The sequence below is a fragment of the Bidens hawaiensis genome, unplaced genomic scaffold (genome assembly GCF_021521415.1).
Source record: "Bidens hawaiensis isolate Kalapana, Puna unplaced genomic scaffold, B.hawaiensis_p1.1 tig00015453_1, whole genome shotgun sequence".
Taxonomy (NCBI): domain Eukaryota; kingdom Viridiplantae; phylum Streptophyta; class Magnoliopsida; order Asterales; family Asteraceae; genus Bidens; species Bidens hawaiensis.
Window position 1 is genome coordinate 154,731 of NW_027492383.1, and position 17,705 is coordinate 172,435.

Here is a 17,705-nt window from a genome sequence, read left to right on the forward strand (position 1 = left end):
TTTAACACCTCAAAAGTATGAGCGACTCTAGCAATTATAGTGCAAATGGAACGAATTTGTGAAACTTCTTTTATTTGATAAATGAACGAATATGCATACCATTTTTTTTTTCTTCATTTTTTCATTTATCACACAAAGAAACACGAAAAATGTATGTTTGTTCATAGTGTCTCTTCATATACCTTTGGTTCATTCGCTTACGGCCGTAGTTCTCATTGTTCATAGTTATAAACATCAAGATATCTACATTAATTTACAACATTGTAAAAACGTACGTAAAAAAATATATAAATTATTACCGTATAAAAAGTGACACTTGGGTACAAATTAATATACCTAGCCTATACTTGTAACACATAATATCCTAACTCATAGTAAGGAAGTTTAATGCAACTATCTGATATCTACACTTAAGTGTAGACAAGTTTTGTAATAGTACTACTTATAAATAAGAACCAACATTCTATGATTGTAAACTCAAAAATTATTGTAATGATTTATTTCTTTCAAGTTTAAAAATGTAATATATAACTACAACTTAAAGCATACACAATGAAAAGCATCGACAACACTGCCACGTCATCCATGTTCAGGTTTTACCTCTCTCACAACCAATAACGGTTTCTCGTCCACATGAGCTCAAAAACATGTCAAAATTGTATTATCGATACGTACTGTAATTTAGTTAACCGCCTTAATCTACATATGACTACGTCAAATTCAAATATATTGTTATGTAGTACCGTACTGATATTGTATTATTATTATTATTATTATTATTATTATTATTATTATTATTATTATTATTATTATTATTATCAGCACTACTACACATTAGACAAATCTACAAATGGCTGACGATCCTTACAACACATCTACTTATATCTTATACCTTAATTACTTCTACTCAACACACACACATATATATATATATACATATTACACTTAACTTTATTATTACAACAATGAAAATGATTAGGAAGAGGAAGGATATTGTGGAGGGAGAAGATAGTGAAAACACAAGTAATAATGAAGCCATATGGGATCCATTAAACAACGGTGGTGGCCTGCTAGTCGGAGGCCCCATACGTGCACGAAAACGGTTCGTTGGGGTCCGCCAACGCCCCTCGGGAAGATGGGTGGCCGAGATTAAAGATACCATACAACAAATAAGAGTATGGTTGGGGACATTTGATACTGCTGAAGAGGCTGCTAGAGCTTATGATGAAGCCGCATGTTTGCTTCGTGGATCGAACACACGAACCAACTTTTGGCCGTGTAATCCGTCTAACAAATCGCCCGCGCTTTCTTCCAAAATCACCAATCTTCTTCTTCAAAGACTTAAAGCAAAGAATGGTGGTAGTCTTGAAACTAATGGTGATTATACTCCACCAATGGAGTCTTCACATTCTTTTCAAAGTAATCAAATTCAAGAGTCAACCCATGTTCAAGATTTTGACTTTGACCAAATATTTGATCATATCCCAGATGCTAATAATTATAGTAATGATAGTTTTAGTGCAAGTTCTGAATATTGTTCAAGAGATGATACTAACCAAGGAAGCCAAGAGGTTGACTTGGGGTTGACTGATTTATTATTTGTGGACAATGTTGAATCATCTATCAACTATTCTTTATTTGAGATAGCAGAAGAGATAACCAAGGAAACCTACATTGAGGAACCATCCATGATTAGTGAAGCCATGAAGAGAATGAAGTTCGAACGGAAGGTGTCTGCTTCCCTTTATGCGTTTAACGGGATATCTGAATGTTTGACGATGACGGAGAACCGAAAGAATGAGAAGTTATCAAGCCTTGGTCCAAATGATAACCGCGGAAATGATTTAGGTAATGTGGTAGAAGAGAGATTAGAGAAGGGACATAGTTTGACGAGTATGGAGTCGTTTTCGTCTTTGAGTAGTAAGGAAGGAGATGAAGCTTATCTTTGGAGTTCTTTTGATGTTGATTCACTAGACATGTTCTTTAGAGGATCAAACTAATTAAGGGTCTAGGTGTGCTCTTTAATATAGGTTATACTGATATAATCTCATATAATTCAGCATTGTATTCTTTCTTGAATTATAGCCCTGCTTGCGGTGCGCACATATGATGTATATATGTGTGAACCCTCGGGTGGGCAAAAGTGAAATTGCACTAATTTTGACGTTATTTTACTAATCTCGTGAAAATAACGTTAAAAGTGACGGACGGTTAATCAGGCATCATGTAGTGGCGTTGATAGCCGAAAGACAAGGGTACATGCACCGATCAGCCGGTGTCCCGATGATTGAGTGCTATGTGCCTTATGTCCAAGGCTTGATGCAAAACTACTATCGAGCCGGGGGTCTCACCGGAAGCAGCCTCTCTATCCTTATGGGGTAGAGGTAAAGCTGTCTACATCTTACCCTCCTCAGACCCTACTATAGCTTTGCTATTGGTGGGATATACTGAGTATGATGATGATGATGATGATGATGATGATGATTCTTTCTTGAATTAATAATTTAATTTATTGATTTTTGTATTCTAATTATATGTTTTTAATATCTTTAATAGCCATCTTGTAGCCTTTTTATTGCATATTTGATAGGAAACTACCTATCTTTTTGATTAGTAAGTTCACCTTGCTAATGAAACCATAAAGAGGTGGTCTGATGCAACCATCTTTCATTTAGTCATTAACCACACTTTTAAATAAATATACTACGTGTCTAACGTAAATGATTTGAAAAAGTTATCCAAATCTGACACATGAATGAACTGTGCGATTATAATGATGCGTACAAACTATTACAATAAAGCATCTAAAAACCACCATTCACTTAATTGACAAATCACTTAGTATAGGAATGAACCTCCATAAAATTATAACAATCTAATATTGTTGACAAATGTGTAAATGTTTAAAGTAATTGAAACAAATTTTATTTGCTTCTTTAAATGTGATTATAATAAAGCTTCAAAATCAAAGCTAATTTCCATCCTGTATTTATGACACAATATATACTATATTATTCTAGTTATTTACTTTGTAATTAAAAACTTCAACCACGTCGTTGTAGTATAGTGGTAAGTATTCCCCTGTCACGCGGGTGACCCGGGTCCAATCCCAGACAACGGCGTACTTTTTAAAAACCTTGTTTTTGTATTTTTAGCCCACAAGAGAAAATTAAAAGTCAGCCCAATACTTGCAAATTAAGCCCACGTTACACTTAATATTCTCATGAATTTTTATTTTATCAAACTGCCAAATATGATGCAATAAAGATTGATACGAGTGTTGACGATCGATCAATTCCATTTCATCCCACTTTAGCTTAATTTTGTCGCTTTAACGCACCTTCATCTTGCATCATAATAAATCACATCAAAGTAATATAATAATAATAATAATAATAATAATAATAATAATAATAATAATAATAATAATAATAATAATGATGGAATACACTCGCTTAAGAAGCAATAAGAGTTGAGACATGAATCATTTTTCTAGTATGAGAAATAAATAATTTCTCTTGGATAACCTGTAATCAGTTTTAAAATATCCATATTGAACACAAATTCTCAGCTACCTTCCATTCTTTTTCATCTCGTTCTTGCACTTTCGTGTATTCAAATCATATTAATTTATTGCTTTATTTTCTTTAATGCTTGGTGATGATATTGTTGATGCAAAAAATTAAAAAAAAAAAAAATCATTTACGCCATTGAATATTCAAACTCATACTTTTCTCAGTTGACTTCTCCTACCATTTTTGGACCAATTCCTTAACTTAGTCAACATTCCACATGATATATAAACATTAAGTAATACACCTACAATATAACACAATCACAAGAACACAAATACATAACTATATTACCAATAGATCCCACCACCACCATGGAATCAACACAAGTGCACACCTTAAACTTAACCAGCGTCCTCTCGGTGTCGAAGAGGATCATCTTAGACCGATACTGGCACTTCGTTTCGTTATCCCTCCTTCTCGTCTTCCCTCTATCGTTTTCTCTCATTAATATTAGCGTCATCATCCGCCTCTTCACCGACGATCATTCAAATAATCACAAACTATTAATTACTTATCTCCTCATCGTCTACATCCTCGCGCTATGTGCTATAGGTGCAATCAGCTATAGCACACACCATGCTTTCTTTGGTGAACCTGTCAAATTCTTCGATTCCCTCAAGTCCTTAACCTTCTACTTCTTCCCACTCACTTCCACCGCGATCATAGCTCATGTTATTATATGTTTAATCTCCCTAACCTTCATTCTACTTGTCGGAACAATTCTTATGTTGGTACGTAATTTAGGGTTTGTTGTTATTGACTACAACTCGGTTTCCTTCATGTGGTTTTCGGTAATCATGGGTCTGATTTTAATTGCGATTGTTTTATATCTCTATGTGGAATGGTCGTTGGCTTTTGTGGTGGTTGTGGTGGAATCGAAATGGGGGTTTGCCGCTTTGATGCGAAGCTCGTATTTAGTTAAGGGGATGAGATCGGTTTCGTTGTTAGTGATGTTGTATTTTGGGGTTTGTGGTGTGTTGATAGTGTGGATATGTTCTACAAATATGCATACTATTGTTATTACGATGCTTGGTTCGTTCTTTTTAATGATGTTCTTGCTCCGGATCACTGCGGCAAACACTGTGTTGTATAATTACTGCAAGGCTTTGCATGGTGAATTGGAACTTGAGGTTGGTGAGGGGTTTGTTCATGAGTACATGAATATACCTTACGAAAATTAATGTTTTATATGGTTTTGTTTTATGTAATGCACGCAACTCAATTTCTTGTCATTAGTTTTTGTGTTTATAACCAAATGTCCATGCGTTCTAGTCTCACTTGAGACATGGGGTGAAATGTGAAAAAAAAAATTAGTTATTAAAAAAACGAAACGATCACTGATGGGATACTTAATTGACAATCAATCACCAGTAACTTTTGTATGATCGTCCAAAATGATTGTTTTCAAGCGTTACCAACCGAATTATTAGACAAGGCATACCAACAAACCTTTTATCGATGGATTCTTTATTATACTACCAATGAAAATAACGTCAATAACTTGCTGGTGATAATAATTACCTTTCAATAAGAACTAAACAGTTCTAACATGTTCTAGTTTTCCAAGCTAGACACCATTTCCAAACCGAAGCCGTTTTTAGTTTTTACTTACTTTTGTTGACCATACTTGAAGCCTGTTCTCCAAAATTCAATTTTTTTACACCTATATACCAAGGCACAACCTCTTTTGTACCGAAGTTTCAAAAATATACCTTTTGAAATAGAAGTTTTACAAATTTACCTACATCTAAAAAAATTCTGTTTGTGATGACATGTTCAAAACAACATTGTTTATGCAAGAAAAGATTGATGCACACCATTCATTTTGGGTAATGTACTTCATCTTTTGCTCAAATGCATACCACCAATAATGATACTGAGAAGAGTAAACTCCGGTTTTTGTCCCGGTGGTTTGTTAAATATGCGGTTTTAGTCCAATAATTTTAAATTTGCGATTTTTGTCCTTATGGTTTCATTTCACTTGCAATTAACCCCGATCTCACTAATCCCGTTAAGTCTGGTCGTTAAACCCATCATCGTTCACCTCACGTGAGGGGCAGTTTTGTACTCTTTATCCCCAAGTAAACCCTAGCCCTAATTCGCAAGCCCTCTCACGTAAGGGGCTGTGGTTTATTTGGGGAGAAAAATGACAAAACTACCCCTCACATGAGATGCACGCTAATGGAATTAACGATAAGACTTAACGGGGTTAGCGGGTTAGGTTTATTTGCAAGTGAAATGAAACTATAGGAACAAAAACCGCAAATTTGAAACTATTAAACTAAAACGGCAGATTTAAACAAATCACGAGGACGAAAACCACGCTTTACTTAACGAGAAATTGTGATCTAATTTGACTATAAAACTATAAAAAGTATGAACACATAATTTTCTCAAGTTGACTTATCCCATTTTTAAAATTTTCTTCATCAATCAAAACATTGGAAAAAATCCACTAAACTTTTAATACACACCAAAATTTCAAATAAACTTGACCTCATGTTCAATATTGGATAAACCTGTAACAAAAAACCAACACATGAACACAACTAAACAAACACAACTACATAACTAATTTACCATTAGATCCGGCTGCCGCAGCCACCAGAACCACCATGATCTGTCGCGCCTCCATGGAATCCACACGGGTGCACACCCTTAACTTAACCGGCGTCCTCTCCGAGTCAAAGAAGATCATCTGGTCCAGATACTGGCACTTTGTTTCCTTATCAATATTCTTCATCCCTCTTTGTGTCACTCTCATTATCTTAAGCCCGAGCCTCGACCACCACCAACTGCTACCGGACGTATCTCTAATTACTTATCTCATCTATAGCCTTATAGTCTACATCCTTACGATATGTTCCATATGCACAATCACCTACAGCACACATTATTCTTTCTTTGGTGAGACGGTCAAGTTCTTCAACATCCTCAAGTCGTTAACCTTCTCCTTCTTACCTATCGTCTCAACAGCGATCATAGCTCATGCTCTTATAATATGAATCTCCCTAAGCTTTATTCTACTCGTTGGAATAGTACTTATGCTGGTGCATAAGTTAGGATTTGTTATTATTTACAACTCGGTTTACTTCATGTGGTTTTCGGCAATCATGGGTGTCGTTTTACTCGCGATTGTTATATATTTCTACGTGGAGTGGTCATTGGCTTGTGTGGTGGCTGTCGTTGAATCAAAATGGGGATTTGCGGCTTTGATCAGGAGCTCGTATTTAATTAATGGGATGAGATCGGTTTCGTTGTTAATAATGTTGTGGTTTGCGGTTTGGGGTGCGATTTATGTGTGGATTTGTTCAGGAATTTTATATGTTCAAACTAGTTGGTTGTTTAGTATTAACACGATGTTTTTTTCGGTCTCTTTGATGTTCGTTTTACTTCGGATTACTGTTGGCAACACTGTGTTGTATAATTACTGCAAGGCTTTGCACGATGAATTGGCGATTGAGGTTTCTGAGGGGTTTGTTGATTACTACATGAATTTGCCTTCCGATGGTGAGAATGTCCCTCACGTTGTTACTGTTGTGCCTAATGTTTTTACGGATGTATCAGGTGCGTTTATTCCTTGTTTTGTATAGGGTTTGGATCAAATACAAATTAAATTAGCGTGTTAACTGTGCGAATCAAGTAATGTAATTATATATACAACATAATGTAATTATATATAAACTACGATATAATTACATAATCACACTACTTGATTTTACACAGTTAATATGTTTTTTTAGTTTGTACGCTAACTTTCCCTATGTTGTATAAACTAATGTTTTTATGGGTTTGCTTTATGCATTGCTATTCAGTTTTTTTTCATTTATGTTTACAAAATCTTGTAATTTGTGTAAGCGATGTGTATAATTATTTGAAAAAATATATTGAATGTCTTGAATTCGTGATAACTTTGTTGGCAAGTCAAGTCGTTAAAAGCGTCTGCCGATGGAAATCCGTCGTTAAATGAATTATTGACGGTTGAAAAATTCTAATTTTATGACGTATTACCGATAGAATTTACAGTCAGATCATCGACACTTTTTTTAAGTCATACAAAGTGATTAATTCTAAGTGTTTACCAGCGAAATCTAAAAAAATTTACAAGGTAAATCAAAATTTAAAACTCTGAAAATCAAAATTTACAAAACATAGCGTTAACCAAATAAAATGTTAATCACAACAAAGTTAAATACATTAATAATTTTTTTTTTCACAAATAGTTAAAAAGAAAATCTAGCTAAGTAAAAGAGGGATACGAGAAGAGCTGTCTTGATCCTGAATCCCTGATTGTTATCTACAAATGGCCCACCATCTTTTTCTGGATCCATGCTAGTTGCATTTTTGGTACATTTTATAGCACTTTAACATTACTAATCACATCCTTATCCCATTATTTTGTATCACATGTTATGGTGAAACAAGTCTACTTTAGATGATTTTTATTGTTTTTTAAAGCTAGATCAATAAAAATTTGAAGTCACAAATCATTCAAAGCAAATGAAATATGGTGACTCTGTCGAATTAACATATAAAAAGATTAATATATAAAAAAGATTAAAATATTTAAACTTAAAATATAGTGTTTATAACATCAAGACCAGAAGTCAAACGGACAAGAATTCGTGTCACAAACCCCTTTTTAAATTGTAGCATCCGGAAAAAAAAATATGGGAAATTTATTGGAATTCAATTTACTAGTGGACTAAATTTATTGGGCCAACGATTGACGTAAAAAAAATAAAAATAAAGTCGATGGAGATTAGAGGCCATTGAATTTTGAAAGGTCTATGTTAAACATAGAATCACATTAAAAATTGTGTTCAGTCCCTTGTAAAAATCAATATTTTCGTTGCGTATATGTATCAAGGATCAAGTAACAGTTGATCATGCAACAACTTGATTGAAGGTACCATTCAAGTACTCCAATCTTTTCCAGTACTGCAAATTGTTTCGGCTATTGCATCCGAGGAAATAGACATGCTTCTTAAGAGATCCACATTCTATTTTAAGATAAACGAGTTGAACAAGAATTCTTAGTCACAACACATCCTTTCACCTTCTTATTCTTGCACTTTTGTTTTTATTTAAGTTGTTTATGCTAGAATGCCTTGTTGAGTTGTTTCAAAAGCATAATTTTCTAAGTAGATTTTTTTTATTTTTCTTGACTTTTCCTCCTCAATAAGTCTAAGTGCATTCTCATCCCACTCCCTATCTTCAAACAAAAAATTACACTAAAATTCACTTTATTTTCTCTCTCTATTTCAATTAAATAATAATTTTTATACGTTTTATCATTACCTTTTCTCTTTCCTTCACTCACAACCACTTTCAAAATATATTAAAAAATTATAGGGGATGGAGAGTAACTTTTCAAATATACAGAAAAACCACTACTTTTTCTAAAATATAAAAACACTTCACTCACAACACTCTGAATCACTCTTTAAATTATAAAAACACCCTCACATGAGAATACTCTAATAAACTAATCAAGACAAGAGATTCAAATTCTAGAAAACCTGACCCACATGACCCTCGAGTCATAGACACCAATTAACTCCACCTACTCAAGCTTCCACATGGCCAATATTCATTAGATAAACCTGGAATATAAAACAACCACATGAACACAAGTACACAACTAGTTTAACAACTTTACATTCATCATTAGATCTGCCACCACCACCACCACCACCACCACACACCACCGTGATCTACAACCACCACCATGGACCTAACATCAGTACACACCTTCAACTTAACCGGTGTCCTGTCCGAATCAAAACGGATCATCTTATCAAACTACACACACTTCTTAACCTTATCTTTGTTCTTCATACCTCTATCTTATTCCCTCATCAACCAACCCTTCTCAAACCACCATCCAAATCCTCAAAAACATGACATAATATTATATTATATCCTCTGCACCTTAATCATCCACACACTCTCACTATGCGCTATAGCCACCATCACTTACACCACACACCATGCATTCTTTGGTCAACCCATCAAGATCTCACACACCCTCAAGTCTTTAATTTTCTCCATCTTCCCACTGGCTTACACCGTGGTTGTCGAATATGTTCTTGTTAGTTTGATCTCCATAAGCTTCGTGTTCATCGTTGGATCAGTTATTATGTTGGTACAAAGTTTAGGGTTTGTAATAGATTACAACTCGGTTTACTTCATGTGGTTTTCGGTAATCATGGGTGTGGTTTTAATCATGATTGTTATATATTTTCACGTGGAATGGTCGTTGGCTTCGGTCGTGGTTGTGGTCGAGTCAAAATGGGGGTTTTCAGCTTTGATGAGAAGCTCGTATTTAGTTAAGGGGATGAGATCGGTTTCGTTGTTGGTGAGGTTGTATTTTTGGGTTTTTGGTGGGTTGATGGTGTGGATGTGTTCGGTTAATATGCGTTTTATTGTTGTCATGATGCTTGGTGTGTTCTTTATAATGATGTTCTTGCTTCGGATTGCGGCTGCGAATACTGTGTTGTATAATTATTGTAAGGCTTTGCATGGTGAATTGGCTATTGAGGTTGTATAATTATTGTAAGGCTTTGCCTGCCGACCATCCCAACTATTGATGTATTTGTTTTTAACGGGCCGCGACTAACGGATGTTAACTCCGTTAGTGATTTGCTGACGTGGACCTTCTTCTCCGGCCGGAAACTTGCCGGAAACCTTCAACTTGCCTCCATTCTCCCTAATATCGTCACTCCGTTTCCCTCCCTCTTCAAAAGACATCGGAAATTAGAAAATGAAGTAGATTTCATCTTATTTCATGGCCAATCCCTATATACCAAACCCGATTTTATTTTCAAAAATTTGAAATCAATGTTACACGATTTACAAAATAAGCATAGGGCTTTTGTTAAGAGGATAAAAACGAGTCGAATGATGTGTCAATTACCTCGAATGGTGCACGATTGACGAGGGTGGACTTCGCCGGAGACAACAACGGCGGCACGTCGGTTAGGTTTCGAATGAGGGGAAAGATAGAGAGAGATGGTGTAACGATATTAGGGAGAATGGAGGCGAGTTGCAGGTTTCCAGCCGGAAAAGAAGGTCCACGTCAGCAAATCACTAACGGAGTTAACATCTGTTAGTCGCGGCCCGTTAAAAACAAATACATCAATAGTTGGGACGATCGGCAGGCAAGTGTAAAGTTGGGACTGATATTTACCAATAGGCCATAGTTGGGATTATTTAAAACTAATATTCCTTCTTATAATTATTAGTAAATTTATGATATTATATATATATATATATATATATATATATATATTATATCCAAAAATTAATTTTAGATTTACTATGTTAGATCACTCTCCGAGTACTCCGAGTATACCCAACTTCTCAGTCGTCTGCCTAGAGTCCGTCTAACGACTTTTACAACCTTGGTTGAGACTAATTAGTAATTACCCGGATGGTCAATCTTATTTAATATTTCCATTCCAAATGATTTTACTTCTACAAATGCAATTTTATTCTAGGGAAAGTGATGAAAATGTTTATTTGATAGGTTAACGTTAACAAAATATTTGATTGACCAACCAATTACTTTGGTGTTCAGTTCTAAATCTGTTGACCCACTTATTTTTTAATCATTACTCAACGGAATTATTAACCAACTAGATTCTGTCCTTTATCCAAAAAGCCTCGTCAAAAAACCAAATGAATTCATCGTACGTCTAAATTAATAATCCCATCGGCTCTGATGGTTTAAGGAAAAAAACTAGAGAGACTCGACGGTTTTTATGATATTGTTCTTTTTTTATTTTCAATAAAGAGAGAATAATTTAAAGAGAATTGTGTAATGAAGTTTGGTAGGTTGTTGAGGAGTAAATTGCATTAAACACTGAAACTGCACACCTGTTTGTTCATCAACTGCAACACATACATTTTCTTTATTTTTATTTATAAATCTACTATTTATATACAATGTATTGTATAACAGTTTATTTATTGTTATAAACTTTTACATACTTGTATATTTAATAGATAGAAAATACCATTTTCATCATTTTAACATAAGTTGTTTATTTTCAGTTATTTGGGCTATGCTTTGCATTCTTAATATTCACTTCTTTTTGCATGTTAAAACATTAGTGAAAACACACGCCTCGCGTATGCGTCTTTTGCTTCGCAAACACAATGTGAGTCTTCATCTCGGCTCTAGGACCCTATCGCGCTTTATAAAGCACAGGCTACAATATCCGAGTGGCACAAAGGTGTCTGGTTTTAAAAACTAGAAGTGTTCAAGCTTAAAGGTTTCAGCAACATTTTGGTTGCTCTTTACAATGATTCCAAATCTAACAAATGAAATAATTGCAAAACAGTCGCATATCTTTCTTTCGTTCGGTTAAGTAGATGTTTAAGAAGACGGAGTCTTGAATCTTGCAACCGTTTCTCTTTAGTTCCTCGATCTTTGAACCAACCGAGCCGGGACCTGGTCACTATCTTCCCAACCTGATGCATCATAACCGCCACTCGTGGACCTAGACAGTGGCATGACTCCAGGCTTCTCGTGAGCCCCGGAAGATGATGAGATTCTAACCGGATGAATATCAGGAGAGTCTAAGCTACTGTCCGGTGAGGATCCTACAAAACCGGTCTGGCCCATGGGCCGAAACACACTACGGGCCTTGAGCTGCAATGGGACCAAGCTCGAGAATGATCCTGACTGTGGACCTGCTTTGGGCTGTAAATGTTCCTGAAGTCGGGCCCGCATGCTTCCTACTCTCTGGTTGTTATCAAGTCTAGAGAACATCCGACGTTCACTGCTTCCGATACTGCTGTCCCTTCCGAGCCCGTACGGGCCTGTTTGTTGGGTTTCTTTTCTTGAAACAGGTTGGATGATTTTGGACTTCTTTCGGGCTTCTGCTGCAGCTTTTGATACCTCGTCTGCATTCAAACGAGCCAATGTCCACGGGCTGATCTTTACTGCTGTCGGGTTCTTTTTCTTGATCGGCTCGTCTACTGTATTCTTCCCAAGTGAGCTAACTGAACCAGTGTCGGGTGGGACCACATCATACTGCAAAAAGATTCATAATGTAAAAGGGATTAATATTTAACAAAATGCTTAGAGAAGTGGGGAATGGGTTGGTTTGGTTTGGGTTCGGTTCGGTTCGGTTTCATTTTTCTGGTTTTATCATTTGGGCCGAGATTTTTTTTAACTTTGTGCCTAAATCTTTTTATTAATTAAAAAATGAAAATCCCAAACTTCGGATTTTGTTCGGGTTCGGTTATTTGGATTATAGATCCGTTTTTCGGTTTTATACACACCCCTAAGTGCCACATCAGCAATTTATGTTTTTATCTCTAACGGGTCAATTGTAAAACTAGTTTTTTAAAGTAATTTTGACAAAAAAAAATGGAAATACCTGATCTTCAACAAACAAACGTGGGGGCGTGCACCAAGCACCTTGACGGATATTATTAAATGAGCTGACACTGCTTAAACCGGTTATAGAGCTTGCAGGTGACATGTGAGGACTTTGTTGACCACCAACTCCTATTTGTTCTTGTTCTCACAATGCTATGATGTAATCATATGTGCTAATCCCCTGTCAAGGGCAGAGTTGTAATTTAACATATTATTACATTTCAAGAATCTTAAAAGGAAAATATGAAACTCACCTTCTTTATTAGAAGAATGTGAAAGAAGAGTTGAACAAGGGGCAATGTTGCGATCATAGCCAAAATCGTGCACACCGCCTGAAAATTTCAAAAAATTTTATATTTTTATAGGTGTCTACGATGAAGGGTACTTTAGACATTTGACAGACTAGAAAGAGTTCTAAGATTATGTCGTTGCAGTTTGACTTTTTAAGGGTCAAATGGGATCATTTTTTATTTGGAATTTAATATGAATTCATTTGTTTTCAAGAAAATGCTGATGACTACGTAAAAGGTAATATTAAAAGACAAACAGCCAGAAAACAATGAAAGTATACGAGTGTATATACGCATGTTAATTTGATTTCATGAAGTGATACTGTTGACTTATAATTATAAAGCAAGCAACCATGGCGACTATAACAAAGCCAAAATTGTGCAAAATGCCAGTCACACGAAAAGTTCAACAATTTTTTTTGTTGTCGATGACAAAGAGTAGTTTAGGCATTTGACAGTCTAGACAGGTTTCTAAGATTAATGTGAATTAACTAGTTTTCAAGATTTCTCATGCCTTGAAAACACGGCAGACATTGCAGTTTGACTTTTATGGGTCAAACAGGGTCGTTTAGAAATCGGAACTTAATGTGAATTCATTAATTTTCAAGAAAATACTAATGCCTACATGAAAACTATTATAGAAACAAAACAATAAGAAACAGAATGATGGTATACGAGCATATATGTGAGCGTTAATTTAATTTTAAAAAGTAGTTATGCTGACTTATAAGAATAAAGCAAGTACTCACCACAACTATAACATAAGGTGCCAATGAGAAACTGCTTCCAAGCTTATTAGCAATGTCTATATTAAATCTTTTGTGATCAAGAAAACAACATATCAACACCAGAATTCCAGTTGACCATTGAAGTATGAGCTGCGTTTTTCAATCATAGAACGAATAACACAAGTCAATGATTGACTATAAGAAAAATGTCAACTGAAAAGTCATCACAAAAGTAAACTTTTTTTTACCAGAAGAAGAGCAGAGATCATAAGAGTAAAGAACTTTTTGTAGTTCTTCTTGCCTACACAGTTATTCAACCACTGCACAATAGTAATCATAATAATTTTGAATCAAGATGTCTTCAAAGAATCTTAATTGATAATGTTTAATGCTAACATACCCTGCAATGATGATCGAACCGGTCAACACATTTGTCACAAACTCTACAATGCTTACTGTACTTGAAAACCTGCAAAGAAAAAATTCATTTAACATTATTTTCGATGCTCGATTACTAATTTCTGATACGAAGTTGATACAAGAGTTATTAGACTCCTTAAGAAAGTGCATATCTTAGGCTACGAGTGGACTTTCGGGCCCTAAGTAGTGGATGAAAAGGTCTCGACGAGCTGGAACATGTGATAAACGCCATAGGCGATTTGGTCCATTTGTCGGACCCGAATTCCATCAATTAGAGCTCCAGTTTCGTCACCGAATACTCAACCTTTTCTTTTTCTAGTGTAAAATGCGTAAATCACTTATTACCTTAATTTACGCATTTACTTATGTAATTATATTCAGTTTTGAAGATTTGGCGATGCCTGGAAAATTTAAAATTCCTTTTAAAATATTATTTATTCAATAATATATCACTCTCTTTGAGAATTCACTGTGTTTATCTTTGTGATTTCGTTTGGCGTCCGTTTCTTAAAAAGAACAGGCATTTTTGCCTCAAAATTTAAGAGCTTTGAAGTTATAAACTTGTTAATTACTCAAGGTGTTAATTCTTTGTGCACCAAGAAATTTACCTCAACTTCACACAAACTACAATAAAACATGCCATCTTCACTCATTTGAAGTTCAGAAGATTCATCATTCGAGCTCGAGCAACGACACATCAACACACAAGGAACCAAAGCCAATAAGCCACACGAATTCGATGTGTTCTCAACCGTTCCAGACGCATTATCATCTGTTCTTGAATCTTGCTTCTTACTGTTCTTAATTGAATGTTTATCCCCAACACTTGCATCTTGTTTTTCTCCAAGTTTAGATTCCTTGTTATTTCGGGTCTTAACATACTTTTTCGACTTGAAAACACCCGAATCAGCTGGATCAGCACCAGCACACCATATATACAATCCAAATGCAGATATAATCTAGCAAAATTATTCACAAAAAAGTAGTTGAATTTCACAGTCAAATCAGTTTATAAGCACAAAAAAAATAAAATTAAATTAAAATAATAATAATAATAATAATAATAAAGATTGACAATTTGGAGCTTACAAGTGGAGTGTAGATCCCCATAACAACATATTGGTACATCTTTTTACCAACGAAAGGAGCAAAGAACACATAGAAACCAAAACCCAATGCCAAAAACACAGAAACAGCTACCACCTGCAAATATTAATAAGCATTAAACCGCAAATTAGTTCAATTTTAAAAACCCTAACAAGCATAAAAATATGAACTTTTTCACATACTTGGAGTGGATGATATGGAAGTTGCCATCCATGTTTCCTCATCTTTGATTCTTTGCAATAATGTAAAAAAATTAACAATAAACTGTTTTTGGGTATGTGAGAAATTGCAAAAAGACTTCAACTTTTGTGTTTTTTATGCAATTTTCTCACTTGGGTTTGAATCTTTTTGCTCCAATTCACCTCATTTCATCAATGGTTTATCAAGAACTAAATAATGCTGGAATTTAACAAGAAATTGTTTCTGGGTGTGTGAGAAAATTGCAAAAAGACTTCAACTTTTGTGTTTTTATGCAATTTTCTTACTTGGGTTGAATCTTTTTGTTTCAATGGCTCACCTCATTTCACCAATGGGATCTTCAAGATCATCACCATTATCATATAGTGAAAGAAAATGAAAAACCCATGTGAAAATTTAGTAACTTTCTGATGATAGAAGGTATAATTTGCTACAAAATCTTTGTTGAAAGATGAAATTTGAAGCAAAAGAGGGATGGGTTTTTGAGGAGAGAGAGTAGGGAGAGTGTGTTTTCTTTTTCAAGATAACGAAATGACAAGACTGCCCTTAAATTAAAGCTTCTTTCTTTATAAGGTTTGTTGGCATTGTTGGAATGGGATGATCTTCTTTTTCCATGGGCAGATCAGATCATATGTTACAACTTACATCAGGTCCAGTTGCAAACAGTTGTACATTTATGCTTTTGGACTCACTTTTAAAGTCTAAACTAAACTACCTCATATATTTAAAATTCATAAAGCCTTTTTATCAACTCCTTTTAGAGATCCATAAGTTCCAAGTAATTTTTGAGCCACGTCGGTTTGAAGGAAATTTATGTCGGCACGTATATCTAAACAAGCAAGACACAGATGCATTTTTAGAATTTTAATAAATATTATATTTTGAAAGATATAAGAGAAAACAAAATATGAGGAACATTAGTCATAATAATATAATATCCAAACAATAATTTACAAGAATTTTGTAGACGGGCAACCTTGTTTTGAGGTTGGACGACCGTGTTTTTGAGTGTGGGTGTCGGCATCGGTATTTTGAGATCACCCGCCCTTGTATAAGGGACATTTTGTTGAATGTATGAAAGCCGAAGAGACATTTTGAGGTAAACTCTGAATATTTTGGAGCTCTCTCTAATGTGAGATAGCATGTTGAAGCCAGAAGACACTATAAACTTGAAAATTGTTAAAACAAATATGAAATATATAGAATTGCTAGAAGTCTATGATCAAATTTCGCATAATGGGCACTTTAACTGGTAACTTTTAACTGTAAAAGATCATAAACTATCGTACCCGCAAGCCTAATAGGTATTGTGTAGCTGATACCAGACGGATTCGTAATTGGGTAAATACACGATTTTATAATAATGTATAAAGCTAAGATTATCAAAAGTTATCTATACCTTGCCCGTGACATCCTACCTCTTTTTATTCCTTTCATTTTGTTTTCTTTCTATTTGTCCTTCTTAAAACTTTAAAAAATAAATTATGAGAATGCCTCAAATAATTTCTAGTTGTCACTTTCAGCCATGTATAGTTTTTGCTAGTACTAAGGATGTTTGATTCTTAATAGTCCTATAATTCCTATAAGAAAAGTTCTAACCATTTTAATGATGCTTGGTTCTAAAGTAGGGATGACATTGAAATCTGAACATGATAGAAACCCGAAAATGGGCAGGTGGTGGTTGATTATTGGTTGATAAAAAGGTCGGTTGACCATGAAATAAGTTAGGAACCGAAGGTATTAGCATAGACATTTCTTATCAAGTGTGATAATAGACATTCATGAGATTTTCCCTTCATTTAATAAATCTATTACAAAATGGGAATGTATGTATTCTTTACATGATGTAAACGATTGTACGCGTGTTTAGTTGGAGCTACAAACATTGACAGATGCGTAGGTTTGACAATCAACCACACTTAGCTATAAATATAATAATTGTATAATTGTTTTTGTAAAATAAGTAATGATCACTTATCATATTAATTATAAC

General features: G+C 34.7%; 2 protein-coding genes and 1 pseudogene across 3 annotated transcripts; 2 read left to right on the plus strand and 1 right to left on the minus strand.

Annotated features, from left to right (window-relative positions):
* Nucleotides 1–965: 965 nt before the first annotated feature.
* LOC143549269 (ethylene-responsive transcription factor ERN1-like) lies at nt 966–2,000 on the plus strand. The gene has a single exon (XM_077040204.1). The coding sequence runs from the start codon at nt 966–968 to the stop codon at nt 1,998–2,000; it is 1,035 nt and encodes a 344-aa protein (XP_076896319.1).
* A 2,372-nt stretch (nt 2,001–4,372) lies between these two features.
* LOC143549270 (uncharacterized) lies at nt 4,373–4,756 on the plus strand. Its single transcript, XM_077040205.1, has one exon. It carries the CDS (start codon nt 4,373–4,375, stop codon nt 4,754–4,756), a length of 384 nt encoding a protein of 127 aa, XP_076896320.1.
* A 7,076-nt stretch (nt 4,757–11,832) lies between these two features.
* LOC143549271 (putative protein S-acyltransferase 22) lies at nt 11,833–16,018 on the minus strand (annotated as a pseudogene). Its single transcript, XR_013138113.1, has 10 exons — nt 15,813–16,018; nt 15,697–15,778; nt 15,497–15,610; nt 15,016–15,366; nt 14,388–14,456; nt 14,236–14,307; nt 14,009–14,137; nt 13,224–13,301; nt 12,968–13,150; nt 11,833–12,618 (listed from the first exon to the last, which is right to left on the minus strand). The product of XR_013138113.1 is annotated as a putative protein S-acyltransferase 22 (transcript).
* Between the last annotated feature and the right edge of the window lie 1,687 nt (nt 16,019–17,705).

Bases quoted from the DNA above. Each gene is read 5' to 3' on its own strand.
- LOC143549269 (XM_077040204.1), top strand. From the start codon at position 966: ATGAAAATGATTAGGAAGAGGAAGGATATTGTGGAGGGAGAAGATAGT.
- LOC143549270 (XM_077040205.1), top strand. From the start codon at position 4,373: ATGGGTCTGATTTTAATTGCGATTGTTTTATATCTCTATGTGGAATGG.